This window comes from Myotis yumanensis, unplaced genomic scaffold, assembly GCF_028538775.1.
Source record: "Myotis yumanensis isolate MYYU_CA2020_CCGP unplaced genomic scaffold, mMyoYum1.0.hap1 SCAF_4, whole genome shotgun sequence".
Classification (NCBI taxonomy): Eukaryota; Metazoa; Chordata; class Mammalia; order Chiroptera; family Vespertilionidae; genus Myotis; species Myotis yumanensis.
In genome coordinates this window covers 6,091,871-6,108,754 of record NW_027223755.1, presented here as the reverse complement: position 1 = coordinate 6,108,754, position 16,884 = coordinate 6,091,871, and the positions used below count along the sequence as shown (strand labels likewise).

The following is a 16,884-nucleotide window of genomic DNA, read 5'->3' as shown; positions in this document are numbered from 1 at the left end:
CAAATGTAGCTTTAAGATCTGTCCCGGGCAACTTTCCGGCCCTCACCAGTTACTACCTCTATAGGGAAGCCAAGAGTTTGGTTATAGTAACTAAGACAAGAAAAGTGTATGATGTATACTTGAGAACTAACAAAACAAAATGAAATAAAACACAACAACAACCCTTCTTCCATCAGCAATGACAAAGGTTACCTTATCTTTGTATATTGTTTTTAAGAAAGTAGAACATATAATACTTTCTAAAAAGATTATCACTTTTCTTTCCAAAAAATGTGCTTTTAAAGAGGGTACACCTGGCAAGATGGAAAAAGATCAATAATTCAAAATGTTCCCTGAGATTTGTGGGAAACTGATTCTCTTCTGAAATTACAGGAACAAGAAGTATGACAATGTGGTCACATGTGAGAAAAATGCCAAATAGTCCAGACATTACAACTTTTAGCATTCATGGGAGAACATGATCTTTTAGACTACAATGGGTAGGGATTGATTTCCAACATTGATAGAAATAAAAGGACTCTTAACTACACTTTTTAAAAAGTATATATGTTTCTCGAACTGGTAGGAGAGACAACAATAAAAAAGGACTTTGTCACCAATGGGACTATTGAAAGAAACAGATTTTAGCTCCTGGTTTAGAATAAGCTAATTATATTCTTTATTAGATCTTGCTTAGACCAAAGAAGGTATAGCTAAAGGTGGTAAATATTAATCCTTTGAATGGGTCCAATTTGTAGATGGTTCAAAAGAATTCAGGGAGGTGGTGAGTTTGGAGTGGCATTTTGTAAAGTAAAAATTACTTTGAGAAATAGTTTCACAAGAGCCAGGGGGGTTTGAGGTAAGTGAAAATAGCCACTCACATTAGTCAAGCAGGCTTTACAAAAGGGAATAGTGAAGGGAAACAAGCGAAAAGTTTTCATTAATAGGCTAGCAAAAAACCAACCTTAAATAGCATGAAAGCAGTGTACTCAGCAGTTAAGTAGCACTAATTAAGTTTTCAGTTTTATCAGAACCTTAGATGATTCTTTTTATAGAGTCTAGGTATTTGCCAAAACTCTTATCACTAGGCAGGCCCATGTTACTGAGGGTTGATTATAGATTACTGTACATTTTCTAAAGAGATCCAAGATATAAATCCTCTTCTTCAAGCCAATCTTATATTTACATTAAATTCTTATTCTACTGAATTTTTCACATTATTTAGTATTAGACTTATTGAAACAGCTTTCCACTAAGAGGGGAACAATGTGTTTTCTTCTGGGGAGACTTACTTCATAGACCAGAGTAGCCACATTCCAGGGTTTACGGTAGTAGGTCAAGGTGTTTCCATCCCGAACTCGGTCACACAGTCCATTGTAGAACTCGTTGTCGAAGGGCGTGGTTAGGGGAACCATCCCTAAGATGTTGATCCTGAGGATGAACACAGGAACATCAGGTAGGGAGATTCCAGAAGCTAGCGCGAGGCAGCCTTTTGTAGCGGGGGAAAGAGAGAGCTTCTGCTCATGTCCTCATCACCTAATATGTGTGGGATATATTCAGGAACAGAAGCAAAAGCCCGCTCACCTCTGCTCTATGTTTCTGGCAGACAGCATACCTCATAGGCCGTGTAGACTTTTAGGCAACTAGGAGACTGTGGAGAGCACAATGAAAGGCAGGCAATAGCCCAGCTGGCGTGGCTCAGTGGTTGAGCATCAACCTATGAACCAGGAGGTCATGGTTCTTCGATTCACAGTCAGGGCACGTTCCTGGGTCGTGGGCTCGATCCCCCGTGTGGGGTGTGCAGGAGGCAGCCGATACATGATTCTCTCTAATCATTGATGTTTCTCTCTCTACCTCTCCCTTCCTCTCTGAAATCAATAAAAATATATTAAATAAAGAAATGCAATAAATCCGGAGCCTAGAGTCTTAACTTCATCGCTGTAACTCTTAGCTAACCTCCCTTAGTGAACTAAGAGCCAATGCTGTAATTCACATATTTAAATTATTTGAGAACACAGCACCTCAGGGGGGCAGTATAACATATACATGTAATTTTTAACTTGTGAATCACCGTTGGGGCTCTTCCACTCCACATTCTCTTTTAACCTAAGCCTTTTCCTCCAGTTGTTTCACTGTCTATCAAGAACCTCATTCCCTCCAGGTTTATATTATTATTTCTTTGTTTCCAAGAGGAACCCCAAAATTTCAGCATCCTGGCAAGGCATTCTCAGAAGTTCTACTTTTTTCTCCAAGAAAAATATTTTCATTTGGCAAACTAGAATTCAGAAATAGGAATCCTGTTTAGCTTTTAAAAAGTTGAGTTTGATTTGTAGACCTAAAAACAATGTATGAACAGGAAGCAGTTCATTCTTTGTGAAGTTCACCTCTGTTAATTGGAGGAACAGTCATTGCTGTCTAAGCTGTACCTGGAATAAATGGTCCCGGGCCAAGGAGGCCCAAGTGGGTTTGAGCCTCACATCTATACTTAGCTTGGCACAAGAGCATAAACTCTTCCATTTCTCTAGACCACATTCCCAACTTCCATGAGCTGGCTTACAAGTTCAGACAATGGTTCCAAGAGCGTTTTATCAAAGGGTATGGATGGCTTACTATAAACCCATTGCTAGTGCAAAAATAATAAATAATAATAATCAAAAGGTTATCCTACTGCAAGTGGATTAGTTAAAAACAACATCTTTATATAAACAGCACATTCTTAATAAGCTTTGAATCTACAAAGAAAATTAACAGTATAGCTCAATGTTAGTGGAAGGCAAATTAAGAAACTAATCCAGGAATATCTTGCTCAAGGCTGACAATATAGTTAAAATGAACCATTTCTCACTTTATGGATGAATATTACTTATTGCTTTGCTAGAAAACAGATGAGGCTCAGTATCAATTTTATTATCACTTTATTTTTATAGAGGTAAATGTCAAGAAACTTGACTGACATAAAAAAGTAGAGAATAGTAGAAAGGTTGCCATAGCAATGTCAGTCAGTTCTTTAATCTTTTTTTTTTTTCTTTTAGAGAGAGTGGAAGGAAGGGGAGAGACAGAGAGAACCATTGATGTGAAAGACACATTGATTGGTTGCCTCCCACACAAGCCCTGACTAGGGCTGGGAACTGATCCTGCAACTGAGGTACGTGCCCTTGGACCAAAATTGAACTCAGGACCCTTCAGTCCATGGGTTGACACTCCATACACTGAGCCAAACTTCATAGGGCAGTTCTTTGATCTTCTGGGTTTTAGGCCAAGACTTTTTTTTCATAACATGCTACTCTCTCATCAAAAATTATTTTTATAATCCATTCTCTGACGATTGATTAGGATATTTTTAATGTTGCTACTAAAAAGAATTGGAGACCACTTGACTTACAAAGTGCTAGATAGAGTCCAATTGAGTGTTAACGTTTGGAGTTGTTTTTTCCACCCCATTATAAAATGTGAAATGGGTGATGGGAGTTGGATGATTGTAAAAGGGGAGGTGGGCAAGGAGAATGGGCTTGACAACTGGAATGCCACAGAGTCATCAAGGTTATCAATTTTATGACAAATATGTACATATAGAATTGAGAACTTACCAAGAGTTAGATTGATGAAATAAGTAACAGTTGAGGAAACTATTATCTTAAAATGTACTAGTCTCCCTCCCCGTTGGAAAACCCTTTTGTACCCCATGGTACCCAAATCCCGGTTTGAAGGTTATTGATTTACAGATCAGAAAGTTGACTGGATTCATCTGGAAAGTTACAATGAAGCTGCTCCATGGTCCAAAAGCACAGCTAAGGAAGAAATGTTTCAAAACTTTTGACTTGGTTCCACTACTACAGAGACAGCCAGTCTAGTCTAGAATAAGCCAATTTCTTTCTGCCAAGAAACATGAAAACCTCTCACGGATCGAATGTCATTGCCTGGGAAATAAAAAGACATGTGTTCTTTGGCAGCACTTAGAGATGCCTGTTTTCACACCTGCATCTAGGACCACGGGCAGCTCCAGTCTACCAGGTGATCTGAAGAGAAAGCCCCTCCACTGAAGTGGTGTTATTCTAAGATCACACAGAAAAAGTAATCCTTTGCATGTTGTACATCATTTGCAGCTGGTTTGGATTTATGTATTTTTCAATGAATGCAAGATGGGTTGGGGATTTTCCTAAACATTTCTGGAGAATCTCAGACGCCTATAAGACAAGAGGCTGAAACATTTGTGCAAGTCAATTCTCCTGGCATAAGAATTTAAATGAGAGTCTAAATAAATAAATAAATAAATCCTTCAAATGTAAAAAAAAAAAAAAAAAAAGCCTAAATTAATTATTATGAGTACTTATGACTTTCATGTGTAAAATAACCTGACTGGATAGGACTGTTGATAAGACTTGTTGAAGTTTTTGAGACTGGACGGTGTAGGAGCAGCTTATAAGCATTTTGCTATGGTTAGAATGTTTATGTCTAGTACCTCTAGATCAGGGGTCCTCAAACTTTTTAAACAGGGGGCCAGTTCACTGTCCCTCAGACTGTTGGAGGGCTGGACTATAGTTTAAAAAAAAAACTATGAACAAATTCCTATGCACACTGCACATATCTTATTTTGAAGTAAAAAAACAAAACGGGAACAAATGCAATATTTGTATTTGCATGTGGCCCGCGGGCCGTAGTTTGAGGACCCCTGCTCTAGATCAATGTAGTGCCATAGCCCTGCATTAGAGTAATGGAGATGTATAGTAAATAAATATGTAATATTAATCGTATGGAAGAATATAATAAATATAATAAAGAATGTTATTTTGAAACCTCCTCTTAATATGAATTACTAATGTATACTACTCTTCTACATTCTTAATTTAAATATTTAGGTAATAAATAATGCTTGAGTTTCATTGTCTAACATTAGTTTTGTTTGAAGTTAGGGTGTCAACTTGTGGGCTTTGTAGTGAAGTAGGAGAGGTGATGTTGTGGAAATGGCCATGTGGGGAGAAGAAAAAGGTAAGTGGCATGGTGGAAAAATAAAGGTTTATGTTCCCTGTCATCACCCCTGACTGTGGTAAAGCATGAGGTATTTAAGGAGATCCAGCCAGCTCTCTGGGATACCTCAATGTGAAACTCCTTGGCAAATGCAATATAACAAATTATCTTTTCCCCGAACAAAGGAAACCAAAGAATTATAAATAATTGTTTTTCAGCTAAATGGGCCAAGATTTCTGTAGCCTTTTCCTATAAGACATGATGTAAATTTGCATGAAGTGAGAATACATAACATATGTCATTCCCTGCTTCAAGCCTTTTTATTTAGATTAGGGAGAAAACTGTTTCTTGGATCCCGTGGAAAGCAAAATAAAGTAATATTAGGCTTTCACCACTCCCAGTCTCTCCCTGAGGAAAGCATCAGGAAGAGTCAGAACTCACTGGAGCATGCAGTGATCTGGTTATGAGGTTTTGGCTGACTCCCATACCATTTCCGCCAATTATTAAGAGGGCCTGCTGAGTTTGGAACCCTAGACCATCCATTAGATTCAAAATTCCTACCTTTAGGCTTAGGGCCAAAGGCTCTGTGAGTGATATTTGAATGCTGCTTGCTTGGCAAGTTTTTATAAAGCGAATAAAAGAGATATGAAATGCTTCATCTGGTGCCTGACTTATTATTCTGGAATTTTTCTCTTCTGTGATTGAAGATGTGGAAGTTTCCTCTGACTTAGAGAGAGAAGACATCTCCATTTTTACAGAAGTCTCAGGAACCATCCAGTTTCTTAGTGTAGGGATTCTCAACCCCAGTACTACAGACATTTGGGGCCTGGCTGTCCTGTGCATTGTAGGGCCTCTGCCGACTGGATGTCACTCCCGAAAGCCCCCATCCTAACACCCAACAGTTGTGACCATCGAAATGGTCTTCAGACACTGCCACTTGTCACCTCTGGCTGAGAATCGCTACCTTAGTCCCGCTATTAACCTTGCTCTTACCATTGCCCCCTTCTTCTTTCCTCTCCCCATCTCCATTTCCAGGACTGGAGTCTTGAACCTGAATGTCTTGCTAGGGACTCAGTTTCTGTCTTACCTGATGCCAATTGATAATATTTTAGAAAGCACTTATTTTCATTAGTTAATTTAGTCAGCTATGTATCCACCCAGTGGTATTTGTTAAGCACCTACTATAAACCAGGCACTGGGATTATGAGAATGAAGAGACACATTGCTTTCAGGGGATGAAAGAGAGCCAGGTGCCATCTCTGTCAATATACTACTGGATGGGGAGGAGCTATGTCTCTGTTGAGGATAATTTGACAACAAAGCCACCCAGAGTAGCTGTACTGCTCAGAACAATGCATGGAGACTACGCTGTGGACATCCGGGGGATGTCCTCTGACTGCAGGAACAGAACTGAATAGCAGCTCAGGCCGGTATCATTTCCCCAACTCCCAGAACACAGATCTCTGCAAATGACATCTACCTTATTCTGCATAACTCTGGGTCCTAAACTGCCCAAGACTTTTCATCAGAGTTCACCTAGCAAGATATTTTATATGGAAAGTGAGTGAAATTTCAGCTCTGTAATGAGAACCATAGTCCCAACACCATCATCAGTTGTCATTAGAATGGTTTTCTCTGTCCTATTCCTCCTGGGTCAACTCCAGAATGCTGGAGCCTCCTGAGAATTTCTAACCAGGTTCAGATCCAGGAGAAGGCCCAATGGAAGATAGTTTTCCTGGTAATTCAAACGTTTGAATGGAATTCCCAGACCTACTACTGGCAATTCAATTTTAAATGCTAACATGTCATTTCAACATCGCCATGGTCTTCCAGAGGTTCCTAAACTAGGTATTTTATTTTCTACCGGACTCAGAAGTCATCACCAAATGTTGTGATAACCTAGTCCCTTCTACAGATACCTGCTGAGGTCAGGAAGTCTGTCCTTGAGATACTTATTCAGCACCGTCCTATCCTCTTTCAAGCTCAAACATAATTCAAGCAGAACAGAGCCCCACAGGCTATTCTTCCTGCCAATGAATGCCCTGTACCACTTTAGCATGCAGGAGAGATGGAGGTTATTTTCACTCATCTTCTTCCAGAACATTCAAGTGGAGTACTGACCCGTAGCCAGCTGTTCGCCCCATCTCGGACTCTTCCACCACTCTGTCACGGCAGGGTTTACGGGGCTCATTTTCACAATCATCCTCATCGGAGTAGTCTCCGCAGTCATTGTCCCCATTGCACAGAAGCCGCCTCTTTATGCACCTGCCTGCAACGAGAATCAGGAGAGACACTGATGCCAGCATTCCTCCCTCCGAAGGTCCCAGGTGCAATTTCACGCTGGCGGGCAGGGCACACATACATGTGACTACCGAATGCCCAGAATATATAGATGGCCATTTGGGCGCCCCTCTCACACGTGGAAATACGAGCGCTTAGACATGTGTTTCTTTCTTTTCACCCACGAGTGCGAGCAGAGACCCATCAGGAGCAGCCAGAGCGCAAGGATTACCTGTACCACATTGGAAGTCATTTCCACAGTCATCTTCCGCATCTTCGCAGTCCTCAGTGGGCACACAGTGTTGGCGGTCTCCCAGATTGGCCAAGCACCTTCGCCCGTTAAATTGTCCAAAGACCACAACGCTCCTTGAACGAAACTGCACAAAACCAGTTGGAAACGTTAAAATGTCTCATTCCAAAACGGGATTATGATCTGAAGTTGCACCCATACCACTGCGGCCCTCCAAACCCACATGAGCCTGTGATTTTCAGATGGGAGCCATAAAAGCAGTCACTAACGTTATTGAAAGGAACATCGCACATTCTAGGACCGACGTCTCTGCTACAAAAGATGGTTCCTCATGACACTCGTTCAGTGTGCATGCAGCGTTCAGATCACCCAGCAAGGTGACCCACATGCATTTACATGTTTGTCTTTTCTTCTCAGTTTGCAACTTGATTGGAAGCTCCCTGCCTTGTAGTCATTTCCCCCGAGATGCTGGCCATATAGCTCCCATCTGGGGATGTCAGCAGGGAAGAGCACTGGAGGCTTACCTTTTGTTTTAGGCAAGGGTCACATGGCGACCATTTGCTCCAGGCGCTTAATCTGCAGTCTATGGGCGATGGAGTGCAGGTGCTTTGTCCTGGCTCTGGGTAAGAACTAAGACAACAAACATGTCAACCTACGGCCCTTACGCATGCCTGTTTCCAAGAAGTCTTCACAAGGCAGTGTAATTTATTGACTATTTCTCCTTTCCAAATTATACTGCTCGCCTTTTATTATGTCTCTCATTGCGCAATCACTTGATCACATACCATTTTGTATTTTCAACTCATATTTTTTGTTTAATTTTTGTACTGAATTGTAATTTAACTTTCAACCTAGCAACAACAAAAATGAGGACGATGGGAGCAAAACTTGTCAGGCATCCTGCTAGGAGTCTTACATCCATTAGCCTTATATTTCCAACTAGTTTATGAATCCACTGAAGGACATACCTTGTTTCACTTTGTATCCCCCAGACAGTCTGGCAAAGCCTGGAGTTGCCTGGGTCTCCTGCAAGTTTGAGCCAGCCGGCTGGGCCACGCCGTAAGCAAGCGCCTCATAAACCAGGCTTTCCCACCCCTGCATTCTGCATCTCCCAAACTGGAAGCCTTGCCACTTCACATTCCCCTTCAGAACTCATTCCTCATCTTTCTGCATTTCAACATCATCTATTCTGGCACTTACAGACTTCCCTTCCTTCCCCAGGCCCAAAGCTCAGCAGTGTTTTTCTGGCCTTGAACTTTCCTCTGTCTCTTGGTTTACCATTTGGAACTCTTCTGGTTGTAACATCACGTCTCATTCATGACAGGAAGAAAAAAAGGGGCCGGGGGTTGGGGGGGGGGGGCAAACAGAAGCCACCAAATAAGAATCTTATCAACTTTCTGCCTACATGCTCCTCAGCTGATACCTATTCCTTGTATAGTGTAGCCTCTTACTCCAGGGGCATGACAAGGTCAAACTCATCCCTCTACACAAGCTCTAGACCCCAGCTCCTCTTTGAGACCTTGATCCATGGAATATCTCCTCCATTTAAACCTCTCCCTCATTTCCAGCTCTTTTTTCATTTGTGTCCAAGCAGATGAATGAGCAAATGGAACACTCTGAACTCTACATTTCCTTTCAGCAACCCCCATCTCCCTTCACAGTGACCCTTAAAGAAATTTCTATAGCCCTGACCGGTTTGGCTCAGTGGATAGAGCATTGGCCTGCGGACTGAAGGTTCTCAGGTTCGATTCTGGTCAAGGGCATGTACCGTGGTTGCGGGCACATCCCCAGTAGGGAGTGTGCAGGAGGCAGTTGATCGATGTTTCTCTCTCATCGATGTTTCTGGCTCTCTATCCCTCTCCCTTCCTCTCTGTAAAAAATCAATAAAATACATTAAAAAAATAAAAAATAAAAGGATTCTCTTTAAAAAAAAATAAATTTCTATAAACACATTTATGTTTCTCTCTCAACAACAACAAAAAAGTCTCATCTCCTCCTTCAATCCTATATGACCCTCTAGCTACCTCTCAAATTCTCTAATCTTCTTAGTCAACTTTCTTGAAGAAGTAGTTTGCACCCTGGTCTCTTGTTCCTTATTTCCCAATCACTGCTCAACCCTCCCATTTCAATGACACTACTCTTGCCAAGGTCAACAGTGACTTCCAGGTGGTCACTTGGTTCCTTTCAGTCTTTATCTTGTTGACTTCTTCCCAGAGATCAAGGCAGTTGACCACTTTTGGTGTTTAAGACACTCCCTTCCCTTGGACTGAATGATACTAGACTCCTTTGATTTCTTCTTTCTCCTCTGCCCTGTTCTCCAACTTTCCTATGCAGATTCTTCCTCCTTTGATAGTCTCTGCAATGCTGTTTTTCTTCAAGGTCCTGTCCTTGGATTTTTCCCCTCTCTACACATTTTCCAGGGCTTTGATTTCCATGTGTATGCTAATGACTACCAGAGATAAGTCTGCAGTCTACACATCTTTTCTGAATTTTAAATGCTTGGATATAATTCTCAATTGGACATCTGCACTTAAATGTCTTTGTGGCTCATAGAACTCAATACATCCCAAAACAAATTCTTTATTTTTCCTCTTGTCCGAAGCTGTTCCTCCCCCAGCATTTGTCATTTTAGTAAACAGCACTTCCACTTAAGAAGTCATCCTAACTAGAGACTTGGGTGTTGCTTGTCTTTCTCAGCATCCCCCATGCTCATCTCCCATATCTAACCAACCATGGAAGCCTGCTGTTTACTAGTACAGTCTCCTAAGTAATTGTCAAATCTATCAATCCCTCAACTCCGTCTAGTGTAGACATTTCTCTGGTCTACACTATCATTACATTCTCCCAGGTGACAATAGTTTCTTTCTAATCCAGTATCCATAAATCATCCAGAGGGATTTTTTAAAAATGCAAAGTTGATCTCACCATTTCCCTACTGAAAACCTTTCAGTAACTTCCCTTTACTTTTAAGATAAAGTTCAAATTTTCCAACATGGTGTGATAGGCAGGTTAATGATCCCAAAGATGTCCATGTCCTAATCCCCAGAATTTGTGAATACTGTATGTTACTTTACATGGAAGAGGGACTTTGCAGATGTGATTAAAATTAGATTGTTCTGTATTATTTAGGTGGGCCCATTCCAATCACGTGAGCTCAAGAGCAGAAGACTGGTTGAGAGAGATGTGAAGACAGAAGAGGAGGCAGGTGAAATTCAAAACATGAAAAGGGTCTTCACCAGCTGTTGCTGGCTCTGAGGATGGATAGAGGCCATGAGCCAAGAAATAGAGGCAGTTTCTAGGAGCTGGAAGAAGCAAGAGAATGAATTCTCCCCTAGAGCCTCCAGAAGGAAACATAGCGCCACTGGTGTCTTGATTTTAGCCCAGTGAGACCCACTTCAGACTTCTGATCTGCAGAACTGTAAGATAATACGTGTATGTTTTTTTAAGCCACTAATTTGTAGTAATTTGTTACAGCTGCAATAGGAAACTAAGACATATGGTCTAGAGAACTGTACATGACTATCTCCTTACTTCTTCAACTTCATTTTTTCTTCACTGAAGTTCCAGCCATATCGAACTTAAAATTCCCAAGATAAGTTACCTTTTTTCATGCTTTCAGGACTCTAAACCTATTATTTCCCACTCACCATACTGACATCATCTTGAACATATTTTTTTTTCCTAAAAAACTTTTTAAATCTCCTGAGTGATCTAATTTTCTGAGCACATATTTTTATAGCACCTGGTTTTTCCCTATATCATAAGCACCTTTGCAATGATATATTTCACTTATTTAATTAATTTTTTACTGAGTTGTCCATTCATTTATTGATTCATCAAGTATTAATCATCTGTAATTTGCTAGACATCAAAGAAATATTGTGTGTAAAACAGAAAAACAAAATAAAACAAAAACCATGATCCCCAAACTAACAGAGTTCATGTTCTAGATAAAAATATCAGTGAGTTAAGGAAATTTTAAATTTTGTTCAGCTTGTATATATCCAGTGCCTAGAATACATTAGGTGCTAAGTAAATATTTTTTTTAACAAATAAATAAATAAGTGCAGAACGGGAAGTCCTTGATCATTTTGTCTTGGGCAGTCGGCCTATATTTGTTATGGTCTCCTGGTGAGTCACCCATGTTGTATTTGTGGGAGAATTCCTTCTCGTTAATGTTGGCTTCATGACTGGAGACAATTTTTATAAGCCTGACTCTTGCCTACATCATCCAGAAAACCAGGAGGCCTGAAGAACTTCAACCTTTCAAAAGTGCAGATTAAATTGTATGACGCAGGCTGTCAAAACTCCTTGAAGTACTTGCTTTCCTAGAAGTCTGAGTATTTGTGTTTATCTGAAATCACATATCTGAAATTCTTTGCTAGAACTTTTCCATAAAACTCAGGTGGCAGCTGAAACTGACAAGCCTCATCAAGGGACAATGGCAGATTCCCCTTTATGATCTATGCAGTGATGGCGAACCTATGACACGCGTGTCAGAGGTGACACGCGAACTCATTTTTTGGTTGATTTTTCTTTGTTAAATGGCATTTAAATATATAAAATAAATATCAAAAATATAAATCTTTGTTTTAATATGGTTGCAAATATCAAAAAATGTCTATATGTGACACGGCACCAGAGTTAAGTTAGGGTTTTTCAAAATGGTGACACGCCAAGCTCAAAAGATTTGCCATCACTGATCTATAGCATTGGTTTTCAATATCAATTGCACATTATATCCCTCAGATATTAAACATAGGGATTGTAAATTTGTGATCTTTACTCCAAATCAATTAAATCAGACTTACTGAGGATGGGCTTTCTTTAGGCATCAATGTTTTCAAAAGGGTATGCCAGGTGATTCCCATGTTCATGCAATGTTGAGAAACACTAGTTGGAAACATCTGGTAGATATCCATGAAATCTGAAAGGGTGTTATTCAAGGGGGATGGAGGTGTTCATTATATCAAAAGAACCCAAGCTTGAAGCCATAGTTGACCTGAAAATGTCACTGAGCTGGTCTATGATTGGTTTCAGGAATTACTGTAGGCTCTACCTATTAATGTCTCTATAGATTTTTTCAATGTCGTCTAGTTTTTCTAGTACTAGTATTGCTGCCTTCAACTGGATTATCTGTTCCTGTCTATTTTTTTTTTTTTTTGTATTCATCACTTTCTCCAGGCCACTTTAGCTACTCGGGGTCTTTTGTGGTTTCACATAAATGTTAAGATTAGTTGTTCTAATTCTGAGAAGAATACCATTGGTATTTTAGTAGAGGTTGCATCGCATGTTTATATTACTTTAGGTAGTAAGGACATTTTAATAATATCAATCCTGGACACAGACAACAGGGGGGTGAGGGCATGAGTTGGGGGGGGTGTAGGGGGTAACATGGGGATAAGGACACATATGTAATAACTTAATCAATAAAAAAAATAAAGAAAAAAAAACCAACATCAATCCTTCTAATCCATGAGCATAGTATATATCCTTCCACTTATTTGTGTTATCATACACTACTAGCGAAAGTGCAAAATAATACAAACCTCACCAGGCCATAAGGCAATGTCAGCAATTGATTACCTTTTGACCCAGTTATATCGCTTCTGGGAATTAGCCCTCAGGTACAATAATCTGCTTGCAAAATGATATGTGAATAAGGCTATTCATTGCACCACTGTTTATAGCACAAAAGATTGGAAGCAACCCAAATATTCAATAAAAGACGGGTTATCTCAATGGTATAGCCACACCATGGAAAATTAATCAGGTGTGAGGAGAATGAGGAAGTTCCTTCTATACCAATACAGAAAGGTCTCCAGAACATATCATAAAGTACAAAGAAAAAAAGCTAAGTACGAGATAGTATATCTTTAACAAAGAAAGGTTGAGAGTAAGATTATAAACTAATAATGGCGGTAACCTACAGGGAAAGAGTGAGGTGGATGCCGGGAGTGTTCTAAGTACTTTTCACATAGTCACACAGATTGCATGAAAAGTTATGAGTAGGGAAATCGAGACTTCTTAATGTATACCTCATTATTGTTTTTGATCTTTGACTTGTATAAATATTTTGTTACTTACAAATTAAAAAGTAAAGATAATGATAGCTACGTTCATCACACACTGGCCACCTGCCTGTCATGGGGTTAAGCACACTGCGGTCTTTATCAGGGATTTCTCCCAGCAGGTCATATTTTTGTTCCCACTTCTCAGGTGAAGAACAAAGTTAGAGAAGTTAAGGCATTTGCCTAGGGTCACATAGCTAGTTAACGGTAGACCCTGGAATCAAACGCAGGCCACCTAGCTCCAGGATCTATGTTATGAGCTGTTATTGTATTAGCACAGTGGTTTTCAACACTTCTACCTTGAGAAACATACAAGATGATATCCCGCTCATGACCTTTTCTCAAGGACACACTCATGTTTCCAAAAAAAAAAAAAAAAGATCATTGCAAATCTCCCACAGCAATAGCTCGCAGTAGCTGTGGCTTAAGATGAAATGTCTGCAGTCACATGATGTCCCCTGCATGCTAGCTATAACTCCACCCCTTCCTCTCCTAAACCAGAAAACATAACAAAGTGAAAGTAATGGCAGTGTTATTATTTTAAAGGATATTTCACATGTATCAAGTTCTTAGCACTGACAGGCTTAGATGTAAGTTCATTACGTTTATAATATTGAACCTTCACTAGAAACCTTATTAGGTTAAGAGCTAAATTTTGAAATTCTAACTCCTGTACCTCAGAGTGTGACCTTTCTTGGAAAGAGGGTCTTTACAGTGAAAAGTCAAGTTAAAATGAAATCATTAGGGTAGACCCTAACCCAATATGACTGGTGTCCTTATCAAAAGAGGAAATTTAGAACCAGATGGACTTGCACGAAGGGAAGATGACATCAGGTGGCCATGTGAGGACAGAGAGAGATTGGAATGATGTAGCTTCAAGCTAAGGGACGCCAGGGATTGCTGGCCACCACTGAGAAAGGTCCTCCCCAGAGTCTCTGAGGGAGTCTGGCCCTGCCCACAGCTCGAGTTCAGACTTCTCGCCTCCAGAACGGCGAGGCAATACATTTCTGTGGTTTAAAGCACCCAGTTTGTGATACTAAGAAATGAACACGACCACCATGTCACAGATAGGGAACGAAGGTACAGAGTGTTTGAATAGCTTACAGGGTCAGTTTGTAAGTCATGGCCCCTTGAACTGAGCTTGGGAAGTCTAGGGCTCCATTGTAATCAAATTCATACTTTTAAAAATTCTTTATTCTCTGGCTGAATTATGTGTCTCACTTCAGGACTGAACTGAACACTCTGTTTTGACCTCAACCCTGTTCCCAAGGGCAGAGCAGGGCGACCCTGACAAACTCACGAGGGCATGGCGGTGGGAACGCACGCAGCCAAGTCCACTGAGCAGCGCAGCTGCGCAGAGCTGGGGGCCAGCCAAGGGGGCTCCCTGTCCTCCCTGAAACAGCTGAGCGTGGCCAGGACCCAGGGGGTATGAACTTCAAAGCAGTTGAAGCCTTCCCCACAGTCTGTCATTTTTAATCAGCAAGAGTCACGATCCAGGAATGTGGGTTGTTAAATTATTATTATTATTTTTTTTAATTTAAGAAAGGGTCAGGGTAAGTACCAGAGGGCTAAAGCAACGCTCAGGAGCTGACTCTCCAACTCCCCTTGGTACCTGATGCCCAGGAAATGAACATATTATCTAAGTGGGACAAGGCTTCTCAGAGACCACGGGAAGAGGAGGAGGTGGGATGAAGGAAAGCCTGGTGGAGCACCGGACTAATGCCCTTGCAGGTCTGGGTAGCACCTCCGTGTGCCCCCTCCTGGGGCAAACCACGTGCCAAGGGGGTCCAGGCAGAAAGGCAGCTTCCACGGCAGCCGCCAGGCAGGCAAAGATGCTTGAAGTGGACATCAGAGTCCAAACCAGAATTCAGCTAAACCACGAGTCAAATGACCAAAGAAGCATTGAACGCAGATCAGTCATGTCTGGGCAGAGGGACAGTGTTTGGGAAGAGATTCCCCCGGCTACCCTGTCACAGCTCACAGTATTTCAGTGCCGTCATCAGAGCTTGCTGGAGGGGTCACACAGGCCTGTCCTTCAGCAATGCTGGGTATGGGGTAGATGTTCTGTATTGTCTGGTTGGTTTGGTTCCCCGACCGGCTTGGCATGGGCTTTGAGTTGCCAGTGAGGATCAGAGCAAAAGGAGAGAAAGTACCTTTTGTTGCTGAGAGCACGGCCACACAGCTTGGGATGTTAGGGACGAGAAGCACCAATGGTTCATTTGCCTAATGTGGGGGCCGGGGGGCGATGGCTTCGACAGGTTCAGTGTTAGACATTGAGGCAGAGCGTGGGAGAGATTGGTTTCCTTAGCTTTAAACTTCTCAGACGTTAGACACTGATAAACCCAGGTTTATCTACTCGAGTGAAAATCAGCTTTGTTTTAGAACCCCAAGCACTTAAAGACTATCTCAGCCTTAGCATTGAATGCCTTCCCTCCTCTCCCCACAAAGAAATCTCAAGAAACAGCAGCAAGTTTCCTCAGAAAACTCTCAAAGACACACCCATGCCTGTTCTTACCCTTTTTCAACGTTTAAATTCTGGGGCTACATATCTCAAGGTGGGTTAACATTTTTTACCTGCTTTGCTATGAAGCAGACCTTGAAGTATCCAAGCCCGCAGTGAAAATAGAAGAGTGACTCACCTGGGAGTGGGCTCGGCTGTCAGGACACTGATTTTGAGCACACACATCCATATCGCTAAGGCGAAGCCCCGGCCCCCCGCCATCTGCTCTGCTTGGGCAGCTCTGAGTGCAGTGGCCAGCTGGGTCCAGGGAGGCACTTATCAGCAGAGGGTGAGAGTACCGGGAACAATTGTTTGTTTGTTTTTTTATCAGATTTTTTTGTTGAATTCTCTTCCTGGGTGCAAAGTCCAGTCAAAGGAGAGACATTTCATAATTCTTGGCCTGCTGTTTTCTCGTATTGACAAGTATATTCAGGCAATGCTCAATTGGCTGAGATTAGCAGCGGTATTAAAACCACAACAAAACCAACCAACCAACCAAGTGTTGCTCATCTTTAGAGATTCTGAGGAAAAGGGAGCGTGTAATTTGGGAAAGAAAGGCCTGTTAATAATTTCCATAGAGGCATAAACTCAGAATTAGTAAGAGAACTGGGCTGGCTGGAAAGGGAGGCCACACAGAGAAGTCTCAACGTCAAAACGAGCTGTGTGGGCTATTGCACACAGGAAAAGGCAAAGTGTCAGATGCACTCACAACCCGCTTTCTTTACAGGTGTAGTGCATCACTTTGAAGAATTCAGGTGAACCCTCTAAGGCATTTACATTATCCCCTAGGGCAGTGGTCAGCAAACTGCGGCTCGGCAAACTGCAGCTCTCGAGGCACG

The 16,884-nt window shown here is 41.4% G+C and overlaps 1 protein-coding gene across 1 annotated transcript in view; it reads right to left on the bottom strand.

The window, feature by feature from the left end:
* The window catches only part of C9 (complement C9), a 31,097-nt gene extending 14,795 nt beyond the window's left edge, over positions 1 to 16,302 (bottom strand). Inside the window, exons 1-5 of the mRNA XM_070411794.1 lie at positions 16,185 to 16,302; positions 7,999 to 8,104; positions 7,457 to 7,601; positions 7,066 to 7,213; positions 1,272 to 1,410 (exon numbers count right to left, since the gene is read on the bottom strand). Of these exons, the coding sequence (XP_070267895.1) occupies positions 1,272 to 1,410; positions 7,066 to 7,213; positions 7,457 to 7,601; positions 7,999 to 8,104; positions 16,185 to 16,267 (621 nt within the window). The 5' untranslated portion in view covers positions 16,268 to 16,302. The remainder of the gene's footprint in view (positions 1 to 1,271; positions 1,411 to 7,065; positions 7,214 to 7,456; positions 7,602 to 7,998; positions 8,105 to 16,184) is intronic.
* Positions 16,303 to 16,884: the final 582 nt, after the last annotated feature.